The sequence below is a fragment of the Conger conger genome, chromosome 1 (genome assembly GCF_963514075.1).
Source record: "Conger conger chromosome 1, fConCon1.1, whole genome shotgun sequence".
NCBI lineage: Eukaryota > Metazoa > Chordata > Actinopteri > Anguilliformes > Congridae > Conger > Conger conger.
Window position 1 is genome coordinate 65,445,360 of NC_083760.1, and position 14,036 is coordinate 65,459,395.

Consider the following 14,036-nt stretch of genomic DNA (forward strand, 5'->3'; position numbering starts at 1 on the left):
GTTAAAACATTGACCATAGTAAATCCCTTCGTATCATTGAAAAGGGCTCACTGACATGTTGACTCACCCTCTGCCTGCGTTTATAGTCCATAAATCCGGGTTTCAAAATATACAATTGATGGGCCGGCACTCTGTACCAAACCATTGTATAGCTGTAGAATAATTCAAGCTCATTGGTTTAAAATCGGTTCTAATTGCCACAGCCAATGGCGTTTCAACATCAGTGTGTTCACAGAGAAGCTGCTATTCCTCTCTTGACCGTTAGGAGTCCGAAATTACCTATTGTATGAAAAAAGTTAAAAACCCAAACTAAGTTTAAGGTGACAATTGAAAAAGCAATTTAAGCTTACATGCTTGCATCACCATTAGTTTCTGTTTGTTCAACCAAACGCTTCCTAAAATTTGCTATCAGTCCTTAACATCACCGTGGAGGAATTGTAGCCTACTCTTTGCGGAACTGGTTTAATTTAGGCAAATTGGTAAGTTCTCAAGCATGAACGACTTGTTTCAGGTCCTGCCACAGCATCTCTATTGGGTCTAAAGATCTAAAATCATTCAATGCGGAAAATATGCAGAAGAAGACACAAATACCTTTTCACAGCACTGTATTTCCTTAATTCATATACCACCATATCGGTAGCATGTGCATTTACATTTCTGGTTTCTCGGTTTCTCATTCTCACTAAATTTAGAACCCAGTATACATGTTTTAGAATCACCATTACTGTGTAGATCATATGTGGTAAAATGTGCATTTCCCTATGGGGTATAAGTGTATTCTATTCTGTTCAATACAATGTCTGTACAAGGTCAGGCTGTCAACAATAGCAAGAGCTGCCAGAAAACTGTTGGATAAAGCATAAGCTAGTGCAAAGTGCAGAACATATTTTATAGGTAATTGTCTTGCTTGATGAATTAAACATGGGATATAGGATGCATTAATTCCAGGATCTGGCTTAAGAAAGACAAAATACCTTAATAAATTATAAATACCTCATTACCTTAAAGCTATCAGAAAGCTGCTGTGAAAGAGAGGGTGGTTCCTTGACAGTCATCTACCTTTTTTCAGATATTTATATGATTATGAAAAATGTATGAACAGACATCCTAAAATTTACCTGTGATAAATATTAAGACATGAAAGAAATATGCTAGCTGTGGACATTTAAAATGATTTGCTTATGGAGTGCACGTTATCACAAGACAATTTGAGTAGACCCATTTTGACATAAACCACCTGGAATTCACAACATGTTCCTAATTGAGCACACTGAAATAATAATAACATAATAATAATAATAATAATAATAATAATAATAATAACAATAATAATATACGTGACCAAATGTGGTAAAGGGGGCATTGCTGAATGGTCCAAGATAAAGGATTCCCTACTCTCAGACTTGATAAGATATTATTTGGCTGCTTTTGTCGTATAGGCTATAGTGAGCTGCTCTGGGTTTTACTCAGAGCAGTTATGCAGCTAGCTAACACATTCATGAAATACTCCCCGGGTCCTTCACCCATGGCTCTGACCACAAAAAGATCAAATCTGACGATGCTCAGCAAGCATCCTGTAAAGTTGAGCCCAATGATACCCCCTTTACTGCATCGAGTTTGATGTACTGTATATAGCAAATTAAAAATATATTTTTTAAAATTATAGCGCCACCATGTTTTTTGCCTGAACCAATGCTTTAGGACTAGAGTTAAGCCTCATCGCTTCATCTTAAACCAAACACTAGCTGGCAGAAGCATTGCCTTTAGGAAGCTCAGGAAGGGCTACTTGACTGCCAATGGCAGCAGGGCAGAGTGGCAGCAGTTCAGGGTTAACATGCCTCCCTGAAGGCAGGTCCAGAGCTGGTGGTAGCTCAGAATAGGTGGGGAAATGCAGAAATAGCTGGGAGACATGCCTGAATTACCATAATTGAGAAGAGCATAATGCTACTGGGTGAATTAATAGAGGCAGTGAGAGACATGGGCCACAGAAAAAGACAAGCAGTTCCTTGTGTGCTAAGAGATTTGAAGTATTCATGGTTCAATGGTTCACACAAATTACAGGTAATCAGCTAAAGTGTGTGTGTGGGGGGTTCAATACATCTCTGAAAATATGTCATAAGAATTATTATTTGCAAAATAAATTCCAAACTCACAATATTGTCGGAGGCTCAGAGCCCTCGACTTCCAGATAGTCGTACTTTTCCTCTGACTGAAAGTCGGTGAAGATGATGGAGATGGTGTCACCTGGGTCAGCAAGGATGGTCCATGTGCAGTCTGCACTGTTGTGATATTCACCCGGGAAATTTGGGCTGGAAATTATTCCACTTGTACCTCTCAGTGTCCCACCACAAGTGTCCTCAGCTGTCAAATGAAACACATACAGATCTCAGTTCAATTTTCAGACTAAGCTCACAGTAGACAAGGTGACACTATTTAAATGCTTTTCCTTACTGAGGGAGCCTGACATTGTTTGCATTTTGTCTATTTGTTCAAGCAAAAACTAACTAAAGATTTGGCATAATCGACAGCACTATACAAGTGGACCTCCATATCAGGCTCCCTAACCACCATTTTTCTGACTATACAGAGTACATAATGTTGTGGTGTGAAGAAAATAGCCATCCCTTTCAACGGAAAATGACCTGGATTTAAGCAACATGTATCCTGCATTTTGACTTACAACTATTTATTTTGTTCACATGCACCATCTAATTAGTTAATTTTGGTGATCCTTATAACAGGAAATGTATCAAGAAGAAGAAAAATAAGGAGGAAGAGGAGGAGGAGGAGAAGAAGAAGAAGAAGAAGAATCCCACATTTGAAGCCCTGAGTAGAAATCTTATCACATGAAAGATCTGCTTTAGAAATGATGTGGAATTACAGCTTTGATCTCTGTATTCTGTATAAATGGACTGCACCAACAAGGTTTTTCTGAATAAAAATCAGCAGCTGTATATCCCAGCAGAGTAAATCTTTTCTATGTGTTTTCACCCAGCTAAATTTAATTTTAAAAACCTTGGATTTACATTCTCAAGCTCCACTCTCAGATGTGGATGCAAATGCAGTAGGCCTATTACATTTATATACAGATAAAGAAATCCAGACAGGTCTGTGTACAATATGGTTATTGTATTTATATGCTATTTATGTATTTACCATACATGCATACTATAAATACAGTCCAGTAGCCAGCGATCAGAAATGCACATTGTTTCCATGTATACACATTCGCTTATTAATGCCAATGCACATCCTCACATGCAGACCTACATAGCCACACACACACACACATACACACACAATCAATCAATTTACATTTTAGATCACATTCCTAGTCCCATTTTGGGTTTCATGTTAAATATTAATATTTTCATATTTATATACTATTGGAAGAAGCAAGATAGATGGATGGTTCAATAATAATCTACAGTATAAAGAATAATAATAATGTTGTAGCATTTAAACATGTACCCCATGTACCCAAATACAACCACTTGAGAAACTGTAGATTCATGATTAATTAACTCTTTCTACAAGAAAATTATATCAGCAGCATAATTCTGATGTAAAATATTAATTCGCTTTTTTTGTTTTACTCACTGAAGGAATATACAGTCAGTTCCAGAATTAATGGTACCTTAGATAAAGATGATAAAGAAAAACTGTACATGAAAAATCTACACAGCTCAGATTTTTCATGTACTGTTTTGGTTACCTTTATCAATGGAAACAGTAATGATGCTGGCTGTGTTATGAAACTTCCCCCCTCTAATTTTCAGAGCTCGAAAGCTCTATTTTCTAAATGTAAAAATGCATGGCTCATTTGAGAAAGTTAATTTCAACAGTAAAAAATCAGTACGTTGATTTTACTCATTGAGGAGTCACAATGGCGCCCTTAGAGGTCTCCACATCTGACTCCGCCTCTGACCTCACTCCTGGCTTACTGGCGTCACAGAGCCTCCAGTGAGTCTGTGCCCTGCCAAGATCCCACATTTCTCACACCTCTTTAGAAGGGCCTGCCAAGAGCAGAAGCACCAGGACGGAGGCTCTGTGTGGGCACAGTGGGCAGTAAGCCTGTCATAGCTGTAGGGACATGTGCACAGAGGCAGACGTGCAGTGCCACACTCACCCCCTGTCAGCTATTGTATTCCCTCTGAACCACTAAATAATGCTTTCAGATCATACCATTAGATTACATTCTGAAACCCGTGAAAGAAAGATAGTAAGTAATGTAAATAATGAAATATTATGAAAATATAATGTTACAGAATAAAGCGATACAGTAGACTGGTGCTCAGTAAGGGCTGAACCACTCTCAGGAAGTACCTCAGCTTGGGAAATAAATACATACTTTACGAGCTGTGTACATGCTCTGGTAAATGTATATTACTGGGACTGTCCCATTAAACATATCAAACAATGAGCACAAATTGTGGTGAAATATTATATGTATGTGTGTGTCGCAAGTCAATCTTTCACGTGTTGTATTGCTCTCTTTTGTTGTGGACACTGACATTTCCATGATATCAAGAAACACTAGATGCCGATAATAGATACATGTAAAAATCAATATCTATCAACAAAATGGAGAAACTGCATGAGAGTGAAGTGACTTGTTTAGATGCCAGGTTCATGGGGTCACTCACTGACTGTGCTCAAAGAACTGCCAAGAGCCCTGATCTCTCCCACGCTCTGGCCTTCCCAATCTGTGCTTGTCTGGACACGACTGAGTGGGCGTCTGTGGAAGTACCCAGTATAATTACTGCTTTTTTTCACAGCCATGTAAAATGCATGCAGCCTACAAAAATATTTCAAAATCTCATATCTGATAAATGAGTCTAATCTAAGAAATGCTCTCATGAAAATGAAAAAAATTCTCAGAGGTTGTTGCCATAACAGATGTCTTATCTGTCATTCAATGAATGCTAGAAAATGGAAGCATTCTCCCCCTCTCAAATGAATGTTGACTTTTTCAGAAACCAGATCACTGCTCTGACTGCAGTAAGAGGGAAAATCATTTATCACCATGGCTACGGACACCCAAGTGTTGAATGGACTTTACTTGGACTGATCCAGGCTTGGACTCCAAATTGCCTCCAGCTCTCATCTAAACCACACCGTGCGAATGTGTCTGTGCTCAGGTTATTTCCAACCCATTATAACTCCATGCAGAGGGGGATTTCTTTGCATCTCATAATTTCTAATTAATTCAGCTATTTCATGCATACAGGAGCACGAGTGTACATGTGTGTATATGAAAGAATTGTACATGTACATTTCATCCTCAAGTAAATAAATCAAACATAAAAATGGTATTGCAGCAGTAAACCTCCGCAATCAACATGCAAGCATCCAGTAGCTTAATTAGCTTTCCTAAATCTTCCTACTGATTTTAAAGCAATCAACCTATGCGGCTTGTTCTGTAGCATCAATGCATCTTTTTTCAAATCATTTCATGCTATATCAGCTCTAATGTTTATGTAATATGATGACTACCATCACATTGCCCTGCACCTGAGCTATTAAATACGACAAAATCGTATCGGAACGATCATCAATCCACTTAAAGGAATGTCCGTCATAAAAATCTAAGCATATTTTCTTTGCTACACAGGAACATAGTACTGTATGCACATGGGAAAGGAAGTACAGTATATCCAAGCAGTAGAGGTACTTGAAAGTTTGTTATTAAATGTTTTTAATTAAAGATTAAGATTCTATATGAATTACCATAAGAGGTTCTTTAACAGGCTGTGGTTCAGTGCGTAAGAATTCATGCTGACACAAGCTGATATTCTTAGGCTGAAATGGGCAAAGCAACGGGCGGATATTTATAGAAAGAGGGCTTCCTCACATTTCATGACATATCAGGTTCAATTACAGAGAGATTGACAATTATATTATTTAACTTTCTTAACATTTTTCAAATACTTTTTAAAAATTTGTTTTTATGTAGTTTTTTCACACGTTCCTGGAGTGAAAATGTGGGTAATCAGATAATGAAATGTCATAATTGATAGAACTTTTTTTTTTTTTTTTTTTTTTAAGTACAGAGGTTCAATGGTGTGGACGGTTCTGAGGTGAGTGTTGGTGAAGAAGCCACAGCAATATGTGTTGTAGGGGAGAGAGAGAGAGAGAGAGAGAGAGAGAAAGAGAGAGAGATGTCATGTCGAGTGTCCCTTGGGGCTAAGGGATAGAGTCAGTGAGGATGACAACCATGCTCTGATATCTGGAGACCTCAGGGGCTGTCAAGGGCTTGTGGGCTATGCAATAGCTCTCCAAACACCACTGCATCGCACTGACATGAGCTTAGAAGACAACACAAAATGTTGCACCCCACTGATATAAAAGAAGTGGTGGTACAGATTTGCTGTATTTTAATTTATACATGGTGGAACCAAAATAATTTTAAAAATTTAATAAACATTTCAGAAACCCTTCAGAAAATTTGCACCGCATTGTTTTGATTACAAATCTAATACTTTGGAGTATCAAGAAAAAATATGTCTTGGTCCCAAGACTTATGGAGGCCATGGCAAATATGGAATGAAACAGAATTTGCTGCTTGAAACACAAAATTTGAAACTGTTACAAAAATAAATAATTTGTTTTCAGTTAGCTTGCAAGCAAGTGAATACTACGACACAACGCAAACACAGTTTTTCTGTTTTCAGTATCCAGGGGTGTGGTTGTACTGATTGTTGATACAAAATAATTTCCATTCAAATGACTGGGCCATCTCAAGCGGGAGGCATGTTTTGATATGTGCTTCTGATTCTTCAAACCATAGGACTGATGGTGACTATGGTGACTATGGTGAAGAACTATATACTGTAGCTTGAAGTGTGTACAAATAAAGCTGGATCCGTTGATGTCAGTACATATACAATCAGGGAGCACTATATTTGGTATTTATTAGACTTATTGGTCTTCTGCTGCTGTAGCCTCTCCACAAGGGCTGCAACTCACGACTATTTTGATATTTGAATAATCTATCGATTATTGAAACAAATAATCGAATAATCGGATTATGAATCGCACAATTACTCAATGGCTCATATTTAGCCATGAGCTTTGAAATAGCTTGAGGTTGTTTTAGGCATGTGCTAACTAACAATAAAGACAATGAAGATTAATACTATTAGTTCTTAACACTTAGATTAGAACTTTCTCGCTGATAGAAAAGATAAATAAAAATTCCAGTATAATTTGTTTTTGTGAACAGGATTGTCGTGAATAATAGGTTACTATACAACGGATAGGTCCGGTCCATTGCCTCTATTGGTCAGTTTACGTTCCAGGCGTGCCAATATCCATGATATATGCACGGCTAAATGGAATGTTCACACATCTTGTAATATTACTCCGCATTTGTAGATCATCGTTATTTACTTTTTTACTGAAATGAACATTATAATCCTTTCGCCACAAGTACCCTAACGTTATCAAAGTGATTTTAAAAAGTGTTCTTTGACCTTCTCGGGGATTTGGAAAGGTGTAGGATCGAAGAAAATAACTAACAACTAAGGCAACATCCTCGGATCGAAATACCAGCAAGACCGTTAAACCCCGGTGAAGCAAATGATGACTCGGTCATAAAGACTCTATGAGTTATTTCAATAACTGCACATTGTCCTGATAAATGTCTACAACAAAGATAAAATACTTGTGTGCCTGTGTCATCAGGTGTAACGTAAGCAAGCTAGCAAGTGCAGTGGGGATACATTATTGCAAGTAGCTAACATTAGTACCATTGCTTAACTAGTGCAGTGGGGATAATAACCTTAGCAATACCGTTGCTTGGCAACCAATAAACTACTGTTCAGCGGAAGAACACATTTACCATCAAACATAGTTCCATTAAAAATACGTTAATTTAAAGTTTGTCTTGTCTTTATTTTGTGAAAATTTGAAAGATAAATGTGGTATTATGGAATTCAAACCCGTAAATGTACAGTAATAATCCAGCTATGAAGTAGTTGCAGTGAAAGTGGCCTCTTCACCGTTCTGAAATTAATACGCAAGCTCATTAAGCACTAGAGATTACAGTCACAACTGAACATAATGGCATCAATTCCGGCAAAGGTTGTCTTGCAACAACAACATAACACGTTACCCGTCAACAAAATTATATCGAAAAAGAAAGGGTTCTCCAAAACCTTTTGTCTTTTTAGCACATATAGTATAATTATTATTACAGATAACGTGCAGGGCAGAAAAAGTGGTCTGTTGGTCAAAAAGTCTGTCTTGATGAGACCCAGCGCTATGACTGGATAATGTTTTCCCTTTAAGAAATGCTCGCCCACCACGAGAACAATAATGTAAACGCCCGGTATCCCGTATCCCTTATTTAAGATGCCATTTACAACAGTTTTTTTCAATATCGCTATAGAACAGTTGAAACAAATGAATACAATGTGGTCTAGTCCTAGTTTCCGCATACGCAGGCCACGTTAAAGACTACGGACAGTGTCGCTAACATTGATGTTAACATTAGGTTAATTAACATTAAGTAAGATGGGCAGGGCACTGCATGGTTAACATCAGCTAAACTCTAATTAGTGACGGGGGTCAAGTTGTAGCAGTGTAACTGGATGTGTATAATTACATGGACAACATGATTTAGTTACATAGCTGCATTTATTTCAAGCTAATGGGCGAAATTTTTAAACCGTGTTATTTTAATGATTCATCCAGACTGTGCAGATAGTGATCGCTAAACCCATTGCTAATTGCTCAATTCCATTTAGTCAGCAAGGGCGTAGCTATATTCTGCGGACATGCACATAGATAGCCTAACTGTAATACTCTTTTCTCCAAAAAATGGGAATTTTAAATAGCGCATAATTATTATTTTGGGGAGTAGACGTGGTATAAGTGGAATAAACCACTCTAGTTCTAAGGAAATAAACCACTTCATGGTGGTTTTTGGTCGTGAAGGTGTTGCCATCACGCTATTGTTCACTTCACTCGAGTAAGCGGTAATGCCTAGAAGTCAGAGCATTCCGAGTCAGCGCGAAAAAAACATGCAATGATGTCACCAACTAATCGACAATTACATTTGTTGGCAACTAATTTGGTCATCGATTTTAGTCGACTACATTGATTATTTGTTGCACCCCTACAATCCACTTAAGAGGTTTGACGCGTTGTGTATTCAGAGTTGCTCTTCTATATACCTTCTCCACTGACCTCTCTCATTAATATTTTTGCCCCCAGAACTGCTGCTCACTGGATGTTTTTTTGTTTTCCCCACCATTCTCTGCAAACTCTAGACACTGTTGTGAAAGTCCCAGGAGATCAGCAGTTTCTGACATATTCAAACCACCCTGTCTGGAACCAACAATCATTCCACGGTCAAAGTCACTTAGATCACATTTATTCCGCATTCTGACATTAGGTCTGAAAAACAGTTGAACCTCTTGACCATGTCTGCATGCTTTTGTACATTTAGTTGCTGCCACATGTTTAGCTGATTAAATATTTGCATTAACAAGCTGGTGTACAGGTCTACCTAATAAAGCGCTCAGTGAATGTACATTGTATTTGTAAAACTGTCAAAAGGCATATTCCTTCTCATCCTCAGTATCGTCATCAGTCTCTCTGTATTCTGCATACTTGCTTGCAGGGAAAATGTATCTTACTTTGAGTACTGCACATCATGGGATCATTTGGAGAATACTTTTTCCCAAATGCCAATGCACATACAAGTAAACTGACTTTAAGCAGCACAGCAAAATGACTTAAGGAAAAAAGTTGAGGTTACCATGGGTAACAATCTATATTTAATTTTCAAAAAAGAACTCATTATGAGGACACACAAACTCTATGTTCATATTTAATACAATTTCCTTGGAGAAGAAACATTCAAAACTAAAATCTTTCACTGAGGAGGTGTTTGTACCTAAAATCTCACTGAATTTGAGAAAAATCGATGACAAATACAATTATCAGCAGTGCAAAGATGACCACTTATTGGAGTCCTGTGTCTGTGTGAAAGACCAGCACCCTGCTATCAACAGCACATCCCTTCTGAGAAACATGTCCAAAGTTCAGCTGTCCTGTTTTACATGGGGATGTGTGTGTTTGCATGTGCATGCATGTCTTTCTGTGTGTGTGTGTGTATGTGTGTGTGTGTGTGTGTGTGTGTGTGTGTGTGTGTGTGTGTGTAAATTCCACTTAAGTGATCTGTTGTGCTATTTTTTGTATTTTTATAATTATTTAATAATTTTATAATCACTATCCAATCAATAACATCCCCAATAAGAAAATACTTAATATGTATCTAATACAAAACGTTTTGCACAAATCCCGTAAATTACACATTTGCAAGACCTAACTATTTTATAAAAATATTATGAGTTTTGTGGTTGCTACAGTTATCAAAATAGCATTTTTCTTGGCTGCTTGGCTGCTGGGTGGCTCATTTTGTTAAAACACTTTGAATGTGTTGCATGGGCCCATGGTCTGGCATCAAATCTCAACTGTACCAGTGCCAATGGCGGCATTTCAGTTCGAGATAAATTAGTGGTTGCTTTGATGTGCTCCCAAAAGTTACAATGCAAAGAGTTCTACAACTGGAACACTGAATCATGGCAGTGGTATCAGTTTATATGTTCTCTCGATAGCATTGCAAACATTTACCAGGGTTTGGCTCAGCAGCCCACAATTGGGGGTAAATCTTTGCTGGAACAACTGTCTTTTATTAGGCACAGTGCACAGCAGAAGAAAATGGCCAACTGACATTCTGTTAGGTTAGGTGCTGCTGGGTGAATTCTAGATCTAGATCTGATCACAACCAAACTAAAACAATTGAAATTAGAAATAAAACAACATAAAAAGTCTCCAAATACAAAATCTGCATAACTTTTTGTCCAGACACATGAATGATCAGATAAGCTTACTTTTCTATTAAACCAGTTTCTTCTATATTAATGGAAGGGTTAACGTTCATGTTTGTTTTATTCACATATATGAGACTATATTTTTATAAAGCATGCCTGTTATGTCCTGGTGTATTAAGTTATTGTTATGCTTAGAACTGCCTGGTATTTTGGCCCCCGCGCTGCTGTGTTTTGTTATTGTGTTCCCCTATACAGGTGAAGGTGAGGATGCATCATGGTTGCTGGGATACCTGACCGGAGGATGCGGTGGAGATGGATGCATCAACAACAGTTGCGGGGGAGACACCTTGAAGGATGCGCCGACCGGAGGACGTTGTGATCGTCACATGGAAACCGGACGAGAGGATGCGGTTACCGGGGACACCGGCACCATCATGGAATGGCATCTTTTAAAATTAATGCGGAACTATATAAGCGCCGCAAACCGTCATCGTAAAGAGACCTGCTGACTACCTGCTCTAGACTGCACGCCGCTCCGCTTCACTTTCAAGAAGGCCGCTCTATGCTAGATACTATTATCCGATACACAGACTGTCACCGACCATAGACAAGATCATTTTTGTGTGCTTCGAATAACCATTGTCAACTGCTGAGAGGTGAAACCACCGTCTCTCTGGATTTTGGACACGCCAGATTAATCGGTGAGAAACTTGCATACTCAACGTATTAGCCTGAATACTTAGCAACATTCAGGCTTAACAATACTCTTGTAAATATTAAACTACTTTTCCTTTTCTAACTACCACTGTGTGCTCAACTCTTTCTGTGAAATCGTGATCGTGGCGGTCTAGTGTTACGACCCATTGATTCACTTTGTTGTCGAAACATTGGTGGAAATTCTGGACGTAACTAATTGGGGGCTCGTCCGGGATCAAACCGATACGTAGCCATAAGCTATCGTTAACTACGGTGACGTTAGTGGAAATATTGGGGACCTGTGTGGTGCCAACTTTTGTTTCGTAGCACGGTAATCTTGCTAGTGGCTACTACACTCATGGGTGTTGTATTACTGGGCGTAATACGTAGCGCTAGCCTTGTTGTTTGTAACGGTGTTATTTTGGTTGCTTGGTTACCACCTTGAGTCCCGCTTGTGGCAAAACTTTGTATCACCTTGAGGACGCTGCTTTGTGTTGCGAAGTAGCGACTGTCTGCCACGTATCACTTGTTGAGCATTTAAGTTGTCATTGGCAACAGTACTAGTGGGAGAACTCTACTCTCTTTCGAAACAGCGTTTCGTAGTTACCATGGAGTTTGATCTGGAGGAATTTATTGACGACCCTACACAGGAACAGATAGACAGCTGTAAGAAGCTGAGCTATTGTCGATCGCGAAACATTTAGGCATTGACGTAACCAGCTCCGAGTCAAAGCCGGCTATTAAATCAAAGGTAACGGAGGCCTTGAAAAGACAGCAGATGCTGCCCTTCGATGTCGCTTCGGAGGAAAATAGCTTTGTTAAAGCTGAGTCTTCCCCTGGTAAAGACGTAACAGCTGAGCAAACGCAAGGGCAACTTGAACTAAGATTTTTGCCCAGGTACTTGAACAGTTGGCAATTAGGCGTTGTCCTTCCAGCGCTTATCATCCAGAGTCACAAGGCGCGCTTGAGCGGTTTCACCAAACTCTCAAGTCTATGCTCCGTGCATATTGTCTTGAATTTGAGAGAGATTGGGATGAAGGTGTACATTTAGTGCTCTTTGCAGTGCGGGAAGTTGTTCAGGAATCCCTTGGGTTCAGCCCTGTTGAATTAGTTTTTGGACATACGGTACGCGGTCCTCTGAAGCTGTTAAGGGATAATTGGTTAGCGAACCTTTTCGCCTGGCGATAAAGTCATGGTTGAGCGCAGGGTGAATGATCGTGACTACCTCATAGCTACTCCTGACCGCAGGAAAAGGAGTCGTTTGTGTCATGTGAACATGCTGAAGCCTTTTTGGGACCGTCAGCCCAAGGAGGAGGGTGGCGTAAAGGGTGTGGCACTCTCTCACATAGTTTCTGCTCTCCCTGAATTGGAGGAGGGGGATGTGCTTGTTCCTCCTAGGAGTGTAACAGAAGGCAGGCTGAAGAACGCAGAGTTCCTGCGCAATCTTGATTGTCATCTGTCTCATTTGCCAATCCCTGAGAGAGCTGAAATCGTTCAGCTAATTCAGTCGCACTTGACTCTCTTTTCCGACATGCCTACCCACACCCATTTAATAGAGCATGACATTGACGTTGGAGATTTCTCCCCAATTAAGCAACACCCTTATTGTGTGAATCCAGAGAAACGTTCACAGTTAAGGAAAGAGGTAGATTACATGCTGGAGAACGGGATTGCTGAACCTAGTTCAAGTGACTGGAGTTTGCCTTGTCTGCTTGTTAATAAACCGGATGGCACTTTTCGCTTCTGCACAGATTACCGGAAGGTTAACGCAGTCACTAAACCTTACTGCTACCCTCTCCCTAGAATGGACGACTGTGTAGATCGTGTGGGTTCTGCCATTTTCGTGAGTAAATTCGATTTGCTTAAAGGTTATTGGCAAGTTCCCCTGTCGGACCGTGCAAAAGAAATTTCCGCTTTTGTCACACCGGATAATTTCCTACAGTATTCGGTTATGCCTTTTGGGATGAGGAATGCTCCAGCCACCTTTCAGAGGTTAGTTAACCTTGTGGTATCTGGTTTGACAGGTTGTGAGGCATATTTAGATGATTTGGCACGAACACGTAGGGCAGATAGAAGCACTTTTTCACCGCTTGACTGCTGCCAATCTAACAGTGAATTTGGCAAAGTGTGAGTTTGGCCAAGCGACTGTTACATACCTCAGTAAGGTTGTTGGCCGGGGGCAAGTTCGACCAGTTGACTCCAAGGTGGAGGCTGTTATACACTTTCCAGTTCCCAGAAACCGCCGGGAGCTGCGGAGATTCTTGGGTATGGTAGGTTACTACCGTAATTTCTGTAGAAACTTCTCTGCTGTTGCCTCGCCGCTGACAGATCTTCTCAGCACTAAAACGGTGTTCAGTTGGACTGAGAAGAGTCAACAGGCATTTGAAAATGTAAAGGCCCTGTTGGTCAGTACGCCTGTTCTTGCTGCTCCCGATTTTACACGTCCATTTAAGCTTGCTGTGGATGCAAGCGATTGTGGTGCTGGTGCAGTTTTGC

At 39.7% G+C, this 14,036-nt stretch overlaps 1 protein-coding gene across 1 annotated transcript in view; it reads right to left on the reverse strand.

Moving 5' to 3' along the window:
• The window catches only part of LOC133110161 (CUB and sushi domain-containing protein 3-like), a 317,158-nt gene that overhangs the window by 199,377 nt on the left and 103,745 nt on the right, over positions 1-14,036 (reverse strand). The window contains 1 exon segment of the mRNA XM_061220063.1: positions 2,154-2,361. Within this exon segment, the coding sequence (XP_061076047.1) occupies positions 2,154-2,361 (208 nt within the window).